This window comes from Xiphophorus hellerii, chromosome 11 (genome assembly GCF_003331165.1).
Source record: "Xiphophorus hellerii strain 12219 chromosome 11, Xiphophorus_hellerii-4.1, whole genome shotgun sequence".
Classification (NCBI taxonomy): domain Eukaryota; kingdom Metazoa; phylum Chordata; class Actinopteri; order Cyprinodontiformes; family Poeciliidae; genus Xiphophorus; species Xiphophorus hellerii.
In genome coordinates, this window is record NC_045682.1 from 18,279,575 (window position 1) to 18,300,231 (window position 20,657).

The 20,657-nt window shown below is 38.3% G+C and overlaps 1 protein-coding gene across 1 annotated transcript; it reads right to left on the reverse strand.

The window, feature by feature from the left end:
* Positions 1–1,513: 1,513 nt before the first annotated feature.
* On the reverse strand, positions 1,514–19,922 carry LOC116728460 (flotillin-2a). Its single transcript, XM_032576588.1, is given in 12 exon segments — positions 1,514–3,985; positions 5,086–5,235; positions 5,922–6,105; positions 6,432–6,469; positions 6,471–6,647; positions 6,737–6,856; positions 6,944–7,057; positions 7,174–7,292; positions 8,566–8,689; positions 13,817–13,907; positions 15,935–16,016; positions 19,679–19,922. Coding segments are annotated over 12 exon segments (1,299 nt in total). The 5' UTR covers positions 19,728–19,922; the 3' UTR covers positions 1,514–3,934.
* Between the last annotated feature and the right edge of the window lie 735 nt (positions 19,923–20,657).

Consider the following 20,657-nt stretch of genomic DNA (forward strand, 5'->3'; position numbering starts at 1 on the left):
AAATGAGCTTCTTATCAGCTGAGATAAGACTGAACAGAACTGCGTACAACCAGAGAGGAGGACAGGACATTTTAATCCTGCTCTGAAAGGGAAACTCTGGGTGTTTTCGATATTCCTGGAACAAACGCAAACCGCTTGTGTTTTAAATCCCTGAGTTGGTTTAAAAAAAGGTTCAGTTGAGTAAAACAAACTGTTAGAAAACAGACATTTATTTTATTTTTTTTTATTATTATTTCAAAAAGAGCTCATCCAAGTCAGTGGTTCCCAAGCGTTTCCTCTTCCCAAATTAATATTGTAAAACAGTATTTATTTCACATTTGTTACAGCATCAACAACCAACTTATTGTTTTTAATTCTTTCCAAGTGTAGCCTTTTAATCTGCTGTAAAGCTTATAACATAAATGTTTTAACTGCCATAATTTTTGTCAGCTTGATTTCTGAAGATCTCAAAATATGTTGATTTACGACCCCCAAACTTTGATCTTTTTGTCATTTAGCAGACAGAACAAATTTTCCTGCTTCTAAATTTTCAGAACTATTTCCAGCCTGCACACCTGACCAACAGGCTGAGTAAAAAAATTAAATCCCCACAGTGGTTGGTCTTTTTGCATTTTGTAGTTTTATGATCTTGTCAACATCCACCAGCATGAAATGTGAATATTTTTAATTTCTTCCACAGTTGCTTACTGTACAATGACAATAAATGTAATCTAGAGTTAAGGTTTTAATCCGGAGAGTAATGATGCACACTCTGGTTGGTCCTCAACAAACTGTTAATTTTATAGTTTGATCAAAGTGAAGTTGAGCAACAGTTTATCAAATTTTCAGAACTTTGCTGCTTCATTCTCCTACCATGACACGACTGTTTTGGGTTACATTTATGTTTTCCACCTCAGCGGACAAAACAAAAGTGCCTGATTTCCTTTCTTAGTGTTACAATTATCACAAGAATTGACAATCATAAAACGGCAAAATGCAGCAACAAGATGACTTCAGTTCTAACAAAGGTTTTGGTCAATCCCTCAAAATGCTTGCTTAAAAAGATTCTTTAAGTATTACGTGAGTAAGTTATTAAAGTACATATATATATGATTTTTTTTCTCCACATTTTTGGCTGATGCCACTTTGAGAAATACCAAGTTTGCGTTAAAATTCCATTTCAGTGTGATCCAAGTCTTCTTCTTCTTCTCCAGTAAATTTACTGACGGGGATCGTCTGAGCTCCACTCACATTAAAGTAAGAAGAACTGTCAAAATAAATCGTTTGGTGAGTTAACTTTATAGAAAAAAAACGCGCTTAGAAACTCTTCAAATAGCAGACTAGTGGTTCCATCCTTCCGTTGGCTGGAAAAGTGTTAAAAATGTCCCTGCAGCGACCTCTACTGGCCTGAACTGGCTATGACGGCTCTGTTAGAATCCTGTGAAGGATCAATGTTAGCTTAATCAGCCCATTTTACAAATGATGTAATTCATTTTATTTACGTACATAACAGAAATTGAACACAGAGACGGACTGAAGGTGATATAACTTTATATTAGAGTGACACAACACAGAATAACATGAACACATGCTTCATCCTCCATGCTGCGTGGCTTCTTACAGTCACCGGTACACGAGAAGCCATGAAATAAAACCGAACGAAAACATCAACAGAGAGAAGAGATTGCAACAGACGTGTTTCACACAAAGATGAGAGTTAAGGCATAGGTTGAAAATGTTTTTGGTGGTTTTTTTTTTATTTATTTCTTTCTCAAATGCTAGTCACAAGAAGTTGCATCTGATTAGTCAATAGATTTTGCATTCTTTGGCACAAATATGATGGCCAAAACAACTGATGAGGTCAAAAGTTTCAAAATAAAAACTTTTTACGTATATAGACTTATTTAATAACAATGCAGCTACATATTCAAGTTCATTTTTATCTACAAGATTAGGCGAAAGCACATTTTTAACAAAGATCGTGTCACTACTCTGAGGCGATGACCTGCACAGAGCTCGTTACTTTAACAAAGGCACTAAGGAAATCTAATTTCCCAAATTTAAACAAGTATCACAAAGAGGTTCTGTTTAGTGAAAATGTGCGTCGTTGCTGCACAAAAGTTCAGAATTATGACAAATATAGGTGAGATTATAATATATCTACGTATTTTTTTTTTTTTATACAACCTTTAACATAAAAAGTGTGACTGTTTGAAACCGGTGAGACATAATGTGACCTAAGAATGATAGGGGGAGAGCTGCCAATTATTTAATGAGCAGCCGAGTGACATCAGAGTCTTTGAATGATTCTCACTGACAAGGAAAACGATCTGGTCGGAATGACTCACTTCCTGGGAACGGCTAAAAGTAACCGCACTGGCCGACACAAACGATAGAGGATAACGCGACAAGCTAGCACGCGAATGCAATTCCTGGATCTGTTCAAGAGCATTTTAGAAAACAAATACAAAAGAAAGGGTTTTAAAACTTCACAAAAAATACAAACGGAAAAATTAAAAGTCAGAGGCAGAATGTAAGAAAATGTTTATGGTCACAGACTCGGAAAGTCGTCGTTAAGCTCCTCACAAAGTGGTTTATCAGCTGTTTACTAAAAAAAAAAAATAAACGACAATAATAAAAGGCAGGCCAAACATTCACAGTATGCTGGACAACACAGATGATTACAAAGTTTTAGATTTCTGACATTATGTAACAATTACAAGCAACCCTCCCTTTCAGTTTCAGTCAACCCTTCAGAAAACATCAACCTGACTATAATCTTTACGGTATTAAAACCAGAACATTTATATCACAATCGCTACGGTCCGACATAATAATAAGAACTGGATCGGAGGAGATTCATATTTTGTTTCTTCATACCGAAACTTGTTCTCTACAAATCATTCTTCATAGTTACGGGTCCAGCTGCTCAAACTCTGTCATTCATCAGATCCGTCGAGCAACAAAGCACAGATGTCATGTGAAATATTGCCAAACTGATCACATGCTTGTTTTCCAACTCGTCACATTTCATTTCTGCTTTGTCAGCGTGGACGGAAGAGGATGAGCGCGGGGTTCACGATGTGATTACTCATGATGCAAACGCCGCTTCGAAGCGGGGGGAACAAGGAAGACGAACAGAGAGGAGAAATAAAATGGCAGCCTAACGTTTTGCTACTTGAGGTAATAGAAAAGGTTTCAGCAGCCCCAGCTGAGATCCAGGGTCTCCTTTAAGGCTATGTATGGCTTTCTTCTCGCTTTGCAGGTGCAAATGTGTTCAAACGTGTGATAAAAGTGGAAAAAAAAACCCAAACAAACACCAGATTTACTGTAGCCATTTTTGAAAGAGAATAAACTCCATCCGTGTTCGACAGGCATAAATCCAAATTAGTGCATGAAGGTTTGAACAGGCACTGGACATTGGAAACAGACGGGCAACATGATGAGGAGGATCGTCATACAGCTGATTCTTACAGCTACACTCAGAGGAGGAGGAAGAGATCAGTCAGAGCTAGGAGCTCATCCGTTACGACAGACAGGAAGAGGCAGCAGCTGCATCACTGCACAGCTTCCAGAGGTGAAACAGCGTCACAACGTCCGACTTGGAAAGCCTTTTACTCCAGCAGGAATCTGCCCCTAATCTGGACTGGAATATACAATACATCTCTGGATCTTTAAACAACACACTCTGCTCTGTTTTGGATACCACGTAGAAGTGAATAAACAGCAGCACCTTAGCTGAGGAGAATAAGGACGAACTAAAACCAAGCTTAGGTACAGCTTGATGCGAATATTTCTTTTTCCTATACAAAACTAAAATTCACTTAATAGTTTAAAAAAAAAAAAAAAAAAAACCTCTTGGTTGGTGTCAAGTGTTTCTGGTTGAAGGCAGTTGCAACGAGGGATTATCTGACTGAGAAGCCTCTTCATCCTTGAGGCCTTATTGTCTCATACATCACACAGCCGCTTGGCATTGTGGGCCGGTCATCTTCTGGAGCAGAGGGATCTGTGGGATCAGAAGGATTAATGCAATAAATATGGAGCATGGAAACTGATTTTCTTCTATCATGTCCCACAGTAAAATTCAAGGACTTTGCAAGAATTGTCAAGGTAAGTTTACAAACTTTTTCCAGCACTGCACTTTGGAGATAAAAACCAGGGAATTAACAGTTCCCTATTATACAATATTATTCATTACAGTTATTAATAATGTCTTATTAATGTGAATTGTATTCTATAGTCTAGATAAACAAAGATTTTGAAATGTCTCTCTCACACACCCTATACACCTGACTGGACCGAGGAACAAAATTTAACAAAAATTCCTCACATATAAACTATTATTTCTGTTACACAGATCAATAAGTGATTGAGTCACTAGGAATAATAAATATTTACTAAATTAAAGCAATTCAGAAAAATCCTGTTAAGGTAAATGACTTTCCTGGTCAGATTAAATGATTGAACACAATATACAAAGAATGTTACCAAAGAATCTCTAAAAAAATGTTCTCGCTAAGTTTTCTGGCATTTAGCAAATAGAAACAATTTTGCTAATTCTCCACTGACCTAAAACAAGAGAAATTTAGTCAGATTTAACTTCAGACTGAGCTAAATGTATGTTTATGTGTCTTTTTATTAGGTGTATGAAAATATCTGATTTCATATGTAAATAACATTCTCCAAATTTGGTATTTTAATCAAACATTAGGATTGGACTTTATTACAAAACTGTGCAGTTTGAATATAAAGAGCTCTCTAGGACTTTATACAGAAATCAAGCACTTTCCAAAACTGTAATGTAAATATTTACCAGTTCACGATTTATAGGCTAGAAAGAAATATTCTGAATGGTGCTTAGGATGATTTTGAATAAGAAAACAGAAATTAGATCAATCTGATCAAAGCTTTACAAAAAAAAAAAATATATATCTTGATTTTGAAAATAGGGTCACAAACCTGTATGGCTTTAGCTCATAATGGAACATATTTTCCATAAGAAAAAAAGGTAAATAAATGACTAATCATCAAGACAAACGTTGAGTTAAGGCAGACCTGGCGAAGCGTGAGCTCTGATGGGGAACAGAGGAAGACCGGAGCGCTCACCTTGGTCAGATCTATCCCAGTCAGGGCGTTGACGGAGACGGGGAGTTCAGCTAGAAGTCGATTCACCTCTCCGGTCACGCGGCTGCCTTCGCCACTCAGGATGACGATCTCATTGGTCTTGGCCAGAGGAGCAGCCACCTTACTGGCAATCTGCAAAACACAAGGAAAACATTTAAGCCTCAAGCACTGGACCGGCATCCACTGGATGGTGACTGAATCAGAAGGATATGTTTGAATGGAACAGAATCAGCAACATGTTCCACTCCAATTTAACAAGAAATGCATCCATTCAGGGTCTCATATAATGATTATTTTAGTTACTGATTATTCTGGAGATTATTTTTTTGGATTAACTGATTAATTATTGGACATCAAAAGATGCTTAATGGGATTTTTTTGCTGCAGAATTTGAACAAGGTGAGGCTAAAACTACTTGAGAGCTGGCATTAGTTTGGAATAGAGCTTAATCACAGACAAAAGGCCTTTTTAATCTTAAACTGTATGTATGTTCCAGTTAACGATTAATCGATTAGCAAATTAGTTGATAATTTCTCCAAAATTTAATTGATTATGATTAATTGCTTCAGCCACACATTAAGTGCTGGTTTACATGGCAATCTGTTCGTGCAACATGGAACTGATTGGAGTTCGGATTTAATGCCACATTAGCAGAAATGGCTATGCTATGTGAACAAAACATACTAAACAACAGATTGAGATAAATATAATTTACAAGTCGACTTACTGCAGTGACCAAAAGATACATGAGTAGTACAGAAATGTGGCGAGGGTTAAGACGGACTGAAACCAGACGTGAAAAATCGTGTAGCGCAGACCTTAGGTAGAGCGTCCAGCACCAGCGCCGTCTTGGCAGCTTCTCCGTACTGCTGGTAGGCGTCAGCCTTCAGCCTCATCTTCTCAGCCTCTGCTTTGCCCACAGCTTCAATAGAAGCTGCTTCAGCCTCACCAATGCAGCGGATCTTCTCAGCTTCTGCCTGCGCCGTCAGCACCTTCTTTATCCTGGGATGAGACACCAGAAGCAGAAATGGGTCACGAGTGACTGGTAACGTTGGCAGCCTTCTGCCTTCTGTACATACAACCAAATATAACAGTGTTAGTACAAATGCTTATTCTAGTGTGTAGAGGGAGCCTCCAGTTAGTTTAAGTGTACAAAGATATTAACACTAGAAACTAGACCAAAAAAACTTGGTAAGATTTTGTGTTTTTGCAGTGTAGATGAGCCTAGATCAAGCACAGATTGTTAAACATCATATAAAATTTACATTTTATATGATAAAAAATGATTCCATTAATTTCCGGACTGCATAAAACTAAATGAAACGTACTTCTGTCCCTCGGCCAGCTGTTGCATCTTGTAGGCTTCAGGCCTCTGCAGGTCTCCTCACGGTTGCAATGAGCTCCTTTTCAGTTCGATCGATCTCCTTCTCCTCGATAGTGATCTGCTTCTTCCTCTGCACCACCTCGATCTCAATCTCCTCCAGACGGATCTTCTGCTGCTCCTTGGCCGCCTGCAGCTCATACGCCAGCTGAGCCTCGGCTTTCTGCAAGGAACATTCTTTGTTTTTTGGAACTGCATCTAGAATTTCAGTTGTCCATTTTTGAATTTGACAGAATGTGTCGAACTGGATACCTTTGTGTTCACTTCCTGGTTGAAGGAGGCTTTCTGCATCTCCAGCTCTCGTTTGGAGTCGGCCATCTTTGTGTCTGCGACGAACTTGACGTCCATCATTTCCTTCTTACACTCAGCTTCCTAAAAACAAAAGAATTATTTTAAAAACGGTTAAATTAAGATGATCAGCGGATGGGAAATGCGTCTTCTTCTTGAAGCTCATCTTACCCTGATGCCTGCATCTCTCTCTGCCTCTGCCACACCGATGTCTGCGTCCCTCTGTACTGCAGCTGTCTGCGTTTTCCCCAGGGAGCTCAGGTACTCCACTTTATCGTAAACATCCTGTCAGCAGGGAAAATAAACAGAGAGGTACAAAACGGTAAGTGGTGAAAATATCCTATGGGTATGGCAAGTAGAATTAAAGCCCAACAAAACCAAACAATAAACTTGTTACACACCTTGATGGTGAAGCTGAGGATCTCGATGCCCATTCGGCCAACATCAGGAGCAGCCACCTCCCTCACCAGAGACGCAAACTTGTCTCTGTCCTGGTAAATCTGTTCAACTGTGAGGGTACCTGAAGATTAAAGAGATCGTTAATGTCCTTAATTAAATGCCTTAAAACAAGCTCCGACTTGTAAGTTAGTTTTAATTACTTCAATTGTACTATATTTGCACTAGTAACTAAATCAGAAAACATGTTCTTGCAGCATAAATGATCCTAGATTTAATGTATTTCTTTGTATCTTATTGCCTCTACAGTTGTTTCTTTTTACTATTTTTACTGTGAAACGCTTTGTGACTGCTGTCTGAGAAAGGTCCTATTTAAATAAAATGTACTTACTTACTATTCACCCTTTTACTAGGACATTTAACCATCTGCAATAGAAAGCAGATTATTTCAAGCTAGGAACAAACTGAGTGATGATCTAAAAGACTGAGGAATTTTAAAATATTGCTCCTTCACTCTAACTTAAATGTGATAACTGGCTGGAATCCCCCGTTGAGGGCCTCAATCAGAGAAGCCTCCATTTATCTCCTTTGGTAAACCTCTGTCTACTACAGGTAAGCTATTTACAGCCAATAACTACTGCACAGAACCAAACTTCAAAACTCCAAACTATTCCATTAGCAAAAAATATGACCAAAGATTGTTTTTCTTACTGAACTGCAGAGCCACTGATTCTATTGAGTTTATACACAAAGGAAATGTCAGTGACTATAGCAAATCTTTCTATGTTTTTGCATAGAAGAGTGTAGAGTTTATGCATAAACCCTAAAACAAACATAAAAATACTAATAATTCAACAAACAAAAAAAATCAAAGTAATTTTTTCATTTTTAATTTATTGAATTTTGTGACCTTAAATTAGCGGTCACAGTCCAGATCAAAACCTAATGGAGATTTTGTGACAGTAATCCATCAGATCCTTTTGTCTTTTAATGCGATAAACCGATTAACACACTCCCCAAAAAGTCCTGCAGTCTTTCCTCTGCCTACATTCCCCAGAATGCCGTGCAGTTCTGTGTTGGCCTTCGAAGAATTGATTGAACATTGTATCAGACAATTTATCTTATTATTACTATTATTAATGACGTATCCATCTTCAGCCCTGAGGTACACTACACGTTTTTAACATGTATTTATTAAAAATATATATATATTTTGAAAACCATAAATCATTTTCCATCCATTTCAGAGACAAACATGATTTTGTGCTACCTAACCACGTAAAATCCAGATAAACTACCATGTAGTTTGTGTTTTTAACAGGACTAAACATTAAACAGTTCGGACATTGTCAGCAACAAAACAGAAAACAGCCATCTCAACTTCAGGAAGTACCCACCAAGGATGGCACGCAAGTGACCCTCCAGGGTCTGCAGGATGACGCTCTTGATCTCTATCACGGACTTTCCCAGGAACTGTTCACAGGCGAAACCCAGCAGTTCGTTTTCCGTCATCACCTTCACCTAGTGCCAGCATGGACACAGATTGTCAGCTGAACACACATTCACAAACCCAGGAGCGAGCGGCATGCATGAAAACGTGTTAGCTTTTCTGCTATCTGCGGGCAAACACACGCCGTCCTTCCATATTCACTTTCACATCATCACTGGGGTATTAAAAACAGGTGACTGAACGCAGTGAATCATCACAGAAAAAGTGATAAAACTGGTGACACTATTCAGTTCAGTGACAGGAATGCATAAATGGGGAGTTTTTGAAAGACATTTAAAACTTTTTACAACTGACGGCGGGCTGCAAAAGATCATTCCTCCACATCGTAATGGGTTTGTTAAAAACTATTTTCACATGAATCCCCAAAGTTAATGCATTTTTGGTATATATAAAACCAAACTACATGGCCAGACGTGTAACTTTCTCAATCATAATCCAACTCATTTTTAAATTACGAGCACTTTATAACAAAAATACCATATATAAAGCTACATTTGACTTCAAATCTACTTATCTAATCAATAAAGACAAGAAGAGATTTACTTTAAAATGTCATTTAAATAGGGCATATTTAGTTTTACCTTTGAGTAATAACTGCACTCTGGTCACAAAGCTGCAAACAATGTAAATCATTTAAAAGACAACTAATAAAAAACTGCATTTTGCAACCCGAGATCTACAAAAGGCATTTAAATGTCATCAAAAAGCACTAAGACAATTTTGCCTGATAATGTAGTCCAAAGGAGCTGAAACAATATAAAAGACAGTGAGCTGGGTCCTTAGGCGAGAGGTCTGCACATGGTTTTGCTTTACAACATGCACTCCGCTCCAGAAACGAGGGAAACATAAAGTCAGGAAAGATGGTCGTCATTCCAAGGAAACTGTCTGCAAACAGAGGAGGCCGCAAGCCAACCACATCAACACATACATGCCGGCGCAAACAGACAGCAGGGGGAGCTGTGCCACAACTCAGGCTTACACAAGGACTTGTGAATGATGATGGTGATAGAAACCCTCCTATATGTTGTGCGACAACATCTTTTTGTTCCTCCAACTTATGTCTTATTAAAAACTGACATATTAGGTACTTATTCCCAAACTTAAAATGAACTTCAAAACTGATTTAGGTTATAGGTGAAAATGTCCAATCAGGTGAATATTTGAATTAAAAAAAACACATCTGTAATAAAATAAAAAGTCCAATCTCAACATGAACATTATGTTCTTCTCTGGTTTTATTTGAAAAGCTTCAGCTGAGAGCCACTCCTCAAGTCCAGACATATTTAACTGTGGAGAAACATATGACTTGTTACCATGGAAAAGGCCACAATGGCTCTGGATTAGGCTGGGCCAATCAAATGGTGCCCAGGATGAGCTGCTGGGTTAAACTGTGAGAGTGAGAGGAGTTGTTCAGCAGCAGACAGTGGGCGCATTGTCAGTTACAACTAGGGAAACGGAGAAGGGAACAGTGTCATCGCCGTGGCTAAAACGGAGAACTAATAATCCCACTCTGTCATGCAGACGGGAAAAAAGAAAATGAAACAAAGAGATGGATATCATTTGGAGAAAAAATGCTGCCAACAGTGTTTCACAATTTTAAAGAGAAAATCCACTAGAATCCCTTGGGAAGCTGACAGGTTTGCTTCTTGAACAAAGTAGATTTTTAATCTGTTTCTAAAATCAGAAACCTAGAGCAACAGAGTGGCTATAAAGAATATTTTAGTGCGAATTCAGTTACACATTAACATAATATGTCCTGTTTTAAACGATGCGGTGATGGTTTTCTTCCTGTTTGGCCATGTGGTTTATTTTGACCATTATAGACTAAAGAGAGGCTCTAAGAACAAATCAAAAACATGTCTTTAGTGATGTCACGACATGGATCGCAGGCTCTTGGAAAAAGGAAATTTGATCCTAAACAGAAGTAGTTAAACTGGTTCCTCATAAGCTCAAACACTAAAGATGAGGTTTACCTTTAGATAGTCAAACAGTACGTCTGTCGCCACTGAGATCTTGATGGATTAGACATTTTTTTACAACACACAAAAATAAGGGTGTGCCCACAACATTTCTGAATCTGTCACAGCATGACCTTAAAAAGATAGTGGATTTTGTCTTTGTTTACAAGAACAACAAACATACTTTGGCACTGAACAAGTCTGGGCTGGCGCTGTTTCAAACAAAGTGTGAATGACTTGAGAATCCAATATGAAGACTCAACACAAACTGAATTACAATCCGATATAGTTTAGAGTCTTTATTGCTTTCTGAGCTGGTAAGTAAGTCCTCTGACTGGTTCGTGTTTTAGACTGACAGTGATTTTCCACCACATGGTATGGTTCGACTGTGTTCATAGATCAACATGACAACGATTTCCTGCTTTGCTTCTCACGTATCCTCTTGTTGTTGGCAGGATAAGCTGTTTATTCTCTTAGTGTGCTCAAGGCTTTTTTGTTTTGTTGAGAAAACACACACTTCCCTGAATGTGATAACATTTCACAAACCTCCACTTTGGATGTGCATTTTAAAAATAAGAATTGCGAAGGAGTAGGAAGTAGATACCGAACTGAATCGCTTCGTGAAAAAGCAACAGAGGAGGATTTGAATAACACTTATTAATGTATGACTTTATAAATTAAAAAAGACAAGAGAAAAAAAGTATTTTGGTTGTATAGATGAGGTTTCAATCAAGACATTTTTAAAGGACGAACAGCTGACACTCCTCAGTTGCACTTCCACAAATATATGAAGTTAATTTTTGCACACTGACTGCAAACTTTAACTGATGTAATTTTTTTTATTTTCACCCTCTACAATGATTTTCATAGTGCAATAGAAACTATCCCTGCTGCTGCAGCTTCAGCAGGCATCATGTGACATTCTCTACATGTTACACCCACACTGATGTTGGTGTAGAAAGGAACGCACAGCAAAAAGCAGCAAAAACATAATTTAATTTTATGATGTGCAAAGCAAAGTGCTGCATTTATAAGGAATGAGAAAAATGTTTTTGTAAACTTTCTCCATTAACTGGAATTGAATGAAAATTTTACGAGCTAAATTATCAAACATTGTTCAAGAGTAAAAATGCTAGCAGCATTAGCTCAGCACTTCAGCTAACTGCCTTTGCTCAATAGCAGCTGTATACATCTAATTATCTAGAAACAGAAGATAATCCTGCAGAAACAAATAATACCTGTTGCTACCAAGAAAAACAGAGATTGCAGCACCCATGGCGTCACAGGTGAGTAAATTAAGAACATAATCATAGTACTAACATAGACCACTTAAGGGTGATAAAATGAAGTGTTATCTTTAAGCCTACCGAATTATTAAATGCACTTAATGAGGTGTCGGACTGAATTTCTGTACTGTAAAAGGATTGTGATCGGGGCACACCTGGACATTATAACTGGATTCCTGGTAGGTTTTGCTGGCTACAATAATAAAAAATGGAAGGAAAATAAAAGCTTTTAAAACCTCACAGTTGGTTTTCAGCAGATTACATATAGATTAAAGGCAAACAAAACGGGCCCGTCACAGATTTAGCAAAATGCTTTGAGGGTGCTGTGGTGGCGCAGGTGTTAAGCAGAACCCACATAACCCCCTTAGTCCTCAACGTGGCCGTCGCAGGTTCAAATCCTGGCCCGGTGACCTTTGCTGCATGTTTTCCCTCTTTCTCTTTACCTACTTTCTTGTCTTAGCACTTTATAAAGACTACTAGAGCCAAAAAAATCTTAAAAATAAAAAAAAAGGATTTGTCAAAATGCAGTTGGAGTTTCTAAAACCCTTGCATCTAAAACAGTTGCATCTAAAAAACACTGAACATAATTTAAATTCAGGTAGGTAAGAGTTGTTTGAAGTTCTAGATCTGGACACTGGACTACTGACGACTTATTTCACCAGCTTTGTCTTGACGCATTTTATACTGATGCCCAACAGCCAGCTCACAATAACATGGGCAACGCCACCACATTGCTAAAGAGGAATAATTCAACCGGCAGATGAATTGTGCATTTAAAAGCCGTTAAATGGAAAGATAAAAATGGAATAACAGCATAAAGATGATAAAATGGAGGAAAAAACTGTAAAGTAATTACCGCATTAGTTTTGCTTTATGCTACTTTGGTTTCAATACATAAAGTGTCCACTCTATTTCAAGGTAAAATAGTTGATACCATACCATGTAATGGAAAACTGGCTCATGGCCACACACTGTAGTCAGAAAAATGCTTTTCCTTTGGATGCAAGTTGGGGTGAAAGAAACTTACCAACAATGTGTCTCAGTTTTCTTGCAGCAGCTTATTGATGCAAAGTGTATCACTACCAGATGGCAGAAAAAAACATTGAGAAAAAAGGAAAAGAAACAAAATTCTGCTGCCTCTGTAAGCTTTAAAGCTTTGAATACTTTCACTACGGATCATTTACCTTTGAATAAAACATTACAGCCCTGAAACGAGCAAAACACACAACACTGTCTGCAGCTAATCAGGGGATTTCAGCTCGATGCGTTCTGTTTTAGGATGATACAAAATCATGCAAACAATTTAGCCCAAAGTCTGAGTGAATCTTGAAATCTGTACATAAAACTCCTTGTCTGCTTTGATTTCTGGTTTCTGCCAAAGAAAGGAAGGTATGGGTAGAGGGGTTAGTGGAGTCTGATCTGGCATTCCCAGAAAAGTGTGATGATTTACCTGAGCCACCCCAGTGACAGTTATAGCTACACCCTCCGCTGTCTCTACATCCTCACACTTGGGCTGCAGGGTCATAATCTCAAGCGTTATCCTGTGAAGAATGTGGAAAAATACCAAATAAAAATTGACATGTACGCAGGGAGAGGAAATGAACGGAAGGGACAGATAACACACAACAAAAAAGAACAAAAGTGAAACCATTCACCCAAGGACTCCAGATCACCAGCAGCAGAGCAACAAGACACTTAATCCAGAATTCAGACTCCTTCGAATTCTGATGTAATTCAGGATTACGCATGAGGAAATGCAGCACAACTTTCTTTGGCACTGAACTCCTCAGATCCCCCATTTGTGGCCAAACAGAGATTTTATTGGTTAGTTTGTTAGTGGCACCATTCTCCTTTGCCTGTCTTTGGCCTTTTTGGACCTGTTCAAGTGCGTTACCTGAGCCACCCCTGTCACAGCCAGGGGAACACCCTCCGAGGTTTCGATATTCTCACAGCGACAGAGGATGGTCATAACCTCCAGAGACATTCTATGCAGACAGGCAGGCAGGCAGGCAGGCAGGCAGCGGGAATAGCATAGGCAAAACAGTAAGTTGGACAACAGTTGTTAGGAACGTCAATAACCATCGACAAGTAGAAGAGGAAAGGGAGACGGGGACAAACACACTGCACAACTTTGCCTTTTTCTTACCATATTTAATTCTGATAGTTAAGTTAAAGAGAGCATCATAAATTAAAAATCCAATTTAATATTTCTAGCTGATCCTGTTTTGATTGTATTTTTGTTTAAAGTGTCAGAGCTGGACATAAGAGCCTGTTTGCAGCTCCACCTACAGTGCTTTCCAGAACAGCTGGATCAATGAGTCAAATCCTTGAGCATTAAGATAATTGCTGCATCTGAACAGGAAGTCAGGCTCCCACTGCTTTAGAATGCCGTCTATGTTACTTGTTACAAACAGAACTTTCAGCACATAGTATGGGATGCACATTAAAATAAAATAGAAGCTGTAGACACTGAAGAATCTCTGGGACGGCTTAAATCTGAATGTTGCGTCATCGTTTAGGTTTGGTCTATCCTCAAGTTTCCTAGCAACCACAGACAAGAAGCAGCACTTAATGTGAAACGAGTGACTTCAGGTTTTAATGCTGAGACAGGCTGATCAAAGACAAAGCAAAGCATGTTAGATAAGCACAAACAAGGAGGGAGGCAAAATTATAAAACCAGTTACAACTGGAAACTCCAGAAACATGGAAGATAGAGTCACTTTCATTTTTAGATTATTTCTCAATAGGAAATAAAAGTTTTTTTGTATTTTTTTTATGTAAAAGTAAACTAACTAAGATTAGTTTGTCTTTCCAGTGGAGCTGCACTAAAGGAATAAGATGCTGAGCTGCTCTTTTTACACATGTGAAAAACTCTGGATTTTATGTCTATTCCCTGCTTTGCTAATTTAGCATTTTAGATTAATTTTAGGGAACAAGAATTATAATTCTGATAAGAGCTTATGTTGTTATGACCCCTGATAAAAAAATAAAAAAAAATAAAACCACTCTGAGTGACATTATGTTGGAAAATAATAGTCAATCAAACTATGGCTACATTTCATGGCAATCTTTAAAGAGATTAGAAAATGTTTTGAAATATCTCAAGGCAGGCGGGTTTCTTTTTCAATGGAAAAACTCAAGTAGAAAATGATTAAAGTACAAATTGACAAACCGGTTAAATATCAGATTCCTCTAAAGTCAGCAAATGTTACTAACATCTGTTATAGTTTAGCAATTAAGTCAGCTGGTTTTTCTATAAAACAAAAACATGGCAAACACAGTGCAGAAAAAGGTCTGTTTAATCAAACCAACAATTTACTTCATGTAATAACCAAACCTTCATAAATAAATAAAAATGCAGAGTAGTTCATCCAAATTATGTATTTGCCAACTCCACTGGAGGATTTTTTAATAACGAACTACAAGTTCATGACCCACAACGGCAGCAGTAGATTCATCCTCCCAATGTGCTGCATAAACAGACTCGCCTTTACTCTGATTTTATGTAAATTTAGGAGAATTCAAATAAGAGCGGTCACTGAGAATGGAAAGGTGTAAAGAACACATGTATGGGAGAGAAGAAATCTGATTATTAGAAAACAATTGTGTAATCATATAATCAAATATTTATGTTAATAAAGAGAAAATATAATTTAGCAAAATTTGTAGCACATTATCATAAACCAATACTAAATCAAAATCCATTTGATCTTAAACCTTATTTTTTAGATTTGATGATAAATCTGATTTTACAAGACAAATGATGGTCATTTTAATAAAACCACTTCTCCCAGACATTGATATAAACTAAGTTTTATAATAAAATGACTGAAAGTAGTATGGATACTTCTTTTTACTTGACACCAGAAATAAATAGCCAGTTAAAGCAGTTACTCCTCGTCACAAAACAGGTCTCTGACGTGGACAGTTTATGTCCACCAGCAGGCATCCTGCTCTGACAACACAATTAGGAAATGTGACTCTGTTACGGCCACAGCAGACAGGTTCTTACCTCTGGATGTCAGAGATGAGCCACCAGGCCCAAGCCCAGCCCCCCACGACATACGTCTTCTGATCCGAACCACAGCAGCCACCTTCACACACAGTGAAGAAGGGTCACATGTTATCATAAAAAAAATATCCGAATATGAAACACAGCTGGTATGTTCTAATTTTTTTAGACGGCTACTTCAAAACGATCAAAATTGAAATCCAGAAGAACATTTTTTAAAGAAAAAAGAAAAAATCAGTCAATGCCGTAGGTTTTTTTTCCCCTTTCACTGGAATCAGTTAGCTACTCAAAGAGGAAGTCTGCGTGCAGAAGAGTGTCTCGCGCATCATTCCTTGTTTCGCCCACAGTCCCCACAAGTTCACAAAAGGTAACCATGTTGCCTTTGTTTTTCACAAAGTCGTTTTATCTCGCCTGATGATTTGAGGCTGCACTAGCTGAGGTAAAACAGCCTGCAAAAGTCTTGCACCTTGTGGTTTGATGACAAACATTCCCACGATTGCCTGAGCTTCATGTAATAACCAAACCTTCATAAATAAATTAAAATGCAGTGTAGATCATCCAAATTATGTATTTGCCAACTCCACTGGAGGATTTTTTTTATAACGTTGTTAACAGGAACTACAAGTTCATGACCCACAACGATGCTAAATCAAGACAACATTGACAATAATTGTGGGATCTTTCAAGTTGGGAAACGTGCCAGTAGCAAAACAGGTCACGGCCTTTTAGACTGATTTAATCTGGACTCTTTAGTGCGACATTCCCAGCTGTCACATCTTAACTGACAGGCAAAGGAAAGGGAGATCTATATTTACTGTCTCAAAAAAACACAACCTAACAACTGATAATTGCAGGGCCTACTGACCAACACATCATCAGCTGTCGCACAATGACGAAAGACTCTTAGTAACAGTTCTCGTGACATTTCATGTCTCAAGCGGAAGTGTCACTGTTGGACAAAGGGTCATTTTCAAAAATCTGAACTTTAAAGGCAATTCAGAAATCAAAACTGGCTGTAGTCATAAACATGCAAGGACTCTCTCTTTGACCTTAAATTTTAAGTGTAATGCTAACTGGTCAGGTAACCTATAGAAACACACCGGCTACAGACCGATTTAGACAGCAGCATAGCTGAAATTCCTAAATGCACTCGTTCCACAGACAGGGAAAGGGAGGGTTCCTGGTTAATAACATGGAATTCATAGTGTGATTGACACCACACCAGTGACGTGCGGTCAGGGGAGGCATTCAAATGCTCAGAAGCGCAGCTGGTGAGGCAGCAGCGAGCTGAGCCTCACCTGGGATTGATCAACCTCTCGCTGGCTGCCATTCTATAGAAGCATGCTCCCCCTGTCTGTACGCCGCCAATAAAATGGCTAAAAAACATTTAATGTATGAACTGATTTTCCATAATTTAGCTTATTTATATAATGTAGTGTTTTTTGTCACCGACTGTGTGTGCAACGTGTTTTGTGTGCTGAGGAGCGATCAGAAATGGCAGAGAACAGATTCGAGGTGAGGCAGGCAGTTCTCTTGCCTCATGGCAGGGGGCGCTCATGATCCCTGACATTGTGACTCCACAACTGCAGAGTGAGAGACAGTAACAGCGAGCTAGAAATACAGTAAAGTCAAGTGCAGCGATATATTTATAGTTTTCTCCTCGTACCACAGCAATCACTTAATAATCGCAAAATAAACATTAAGCCTAAAACCACACTACTGCAACAGACTGAATGTTTTGCTTTTTGTGTGGGAAATATTTGAGTGTTTTTTTTTTTGTGGCGTTGTTGTCAGTTGCTATGGGAACGAGTCTTCGCCTAGCTGCGCTGATACAGAGAGCGAGAAAGACGTGGTTTTGAGTTGTACTTTAACGGTTTTTCCCTTTGCTGTGGAGCACAGCAAGAAATTAATAATATCTACATGTCCAAGTTTGATTGAGTTAACGGAATTATTGTACGGCGGCAGCGCGGCTATAGATGCATGTAAAAGAATAGTCTTTTTGCCCTCCAGCAATGTCCGGATGCGCGAAATTTTCTTATGTAAACAATAACCTGCAGGAGGTCTATATTTGTAAATCTGATTATGATTAAGTCGGTGCCTCACCAGCTATAAACATCACCTCACGTCACTGCACCACACATATCTGATATTAAACCATACATCCGCTCCTTTCAAGAAGGTAGAACATTTTTTTAGCTTCTAAATCAACTAGTTCTGGTTTCAAATGTGGAGCTTATGCTGTTACTCAGCTCTGCTCTTAACATTTGCTCCAATGTTTCATGCCGCTCATAAATGTTTTGTTTTCACAATGAAGCTGAAGTGAGTGAGTGAGGAAGAAGCCGTTACAGATTCAGTTAAAGAGGAAGGAAATCTGTACAACAAACCCAAAGATTTCAACAAATCGTGGCTCTGCCACAAGTGTGAAGAAACACAGAGGTATTAAAATATTAGTTTTAAAGATCACAAACTCCCTGATACCCGTTGGTGTTTATACCTTAACGGTAAAATTTTGCTATGAAGAATTTTCTTTCCCACATACATGAATCTAAGACAAGCGCAAGGCAGACTTTAAATTACACCAAACTATTGGCCAATTTTACCACAATACAGAAAGCATTTATTTTCCAATTTACTGAATGCATCAAAACTAAAAGCTCTCTCTATTTCAAGACTATAAAAAGGGTCAATCACCACTATGCACTTTAATGCACGTTTATAAGGATAGCAAATTAGACAAAAATGCAATGCTATGTTTTTTTCCTCTTAAATACTGTATTATAGTCCTTATGGGGGGGAAAAGTCATCAATCAAACTCAGAATTGGTAGTTGAGATCAATTAGAAAAGCGGATATTGGTCTAATTGGTGCACACATTTGTGACATTTTGTTCAGAACAAGTTTTGTGTTTGACTCCAATTTTGTCATGAGCATTTGTGAACATGATACACATATATTTCTCTATAAAGAGAGACATATACAGTATATTGAGCACAATGTCAGGGGTTTAAGAAACATGATCTCTGCAGACCAGAGTCAGTACAGTGTATGTATCCGCCCTTCTAATTTAATTACCTCTGTTTCTTCAGGAGAGCGCCACCATATTCTTTCACCAGTGTTCATGGGAAAACATACAATTATGCTCAACATTTATTGCTCTTAAGTCTACTTGTATGTATACATAGCGTATTAATAAAATAGCTGCTTAATTTTAGCAAAGTAACTCATTCTAAAAGTTAATAATACATATAAAGGAGAATGGCTGCAACCAAACATTATTAAATCTATGAGCCATATACTGTAGGGATGTAATATAGATAAACTTGGTGGTAAAATGAGCTACTTTTTAAACATCTTGAACAGACCACACTGCATAAAAACCAGGCGGGAATATTGCTATGGGAACATACTGTACGTACGCGAAAATATGGCGGATATGATCATTCCAGTCACAAAATTACATTCAAATCATGAGAAAATTAAACCTGCCATTTCTCCTTCAGAGGGAACGGAGGAGAATCTGTCGACTTAAAATAAACCGAAGACATTCATTTGTTGTCATATAATTTATAATACTCGGGATTTTTTTTTTCCCAACAGAAACGCATTTGTTTCTTATTAAAAAATATATAAATAATTTAACTGTTAAGCTTCGATGTTATTTCATAGTTTCTCGCAATGTGCGCTTTAACGAAAGAGTGACGTTCCAGGCATGAAAAACACGGCGTCACAGAAACGTTTACGTTACCTGAAACGACGAGGGCCTCGTTCGGTCCAACGGTGTGGCAATTTCCCATTTTATCGACACAAAAAACGTGAATCCACACCGGCTTAAAACATACAAAAAAAAACCCAAATATTTTTGTTCAGAAACTTCACTCGGTCGCTTAAAGCGCAACCCTCTTCACGCCCCTACCGTAAATTACGGGAGGAGGGGTTTTTTTTTCCCCCCTTCTTACTTTTTTTTCCAAAATGGAGACCGCAGGATACGACTTTCAACACGGAAACACAGTACTTCCGCTGCATACTTTCAAAAATAAAAGTTTTGTAGGTAGCGCTGGTTTGAGGTAGCTTATTCTGAACACCTCAATGTTGTGTTTTTTTGTTTGGTTTCGCGACAACTTGACTGACTGAAACAGCCACCACTCCCCCTCTTCCTCCCTTAGCCCCCCACTCAGGATTACTGGATCGACCAATGTAGGCGTGGTAGTGTAAATATCCGCACAAGGAATTCTAAACAGGATCTCTGTTACTTTACAAGAGGGGGCCTTGTGTTCATGAGTTCTCACATGATATATGTGTCATCCAAGATCAATAGTTTTAACACGGCTGCTGCAGATAAAACTGAAAAATGACATCTAACAAATATTGTGGAGAATTTTGACAACTAGAAAGCTCTTGATTCCTATATTATGAAACTGTTGATAATAGAAACAATGCAAAAATCTATTTAATATCTTAATTTAATGTCTTAAGGCCACATTCAGCATAACACAAATTACCTTCCTAAATGGCTGAAGCATGTGTGTGTTTGAATTTTTTGTGCACTCCAGGTTCTTCTGCTGCAGCATCTGTGGCCCAGCTCCACCGCTCACCATCCTCACTGCCTCTCCTCCATCTATCAAATTACCTTGTTGCACCATTCTCCAGCTTCCACCAGGGTTGGCTGCAGCACAGAGCTTGAGGTCCTGAGAATCTGTGATGTTCCTATCTATGTTCCAGAGGCT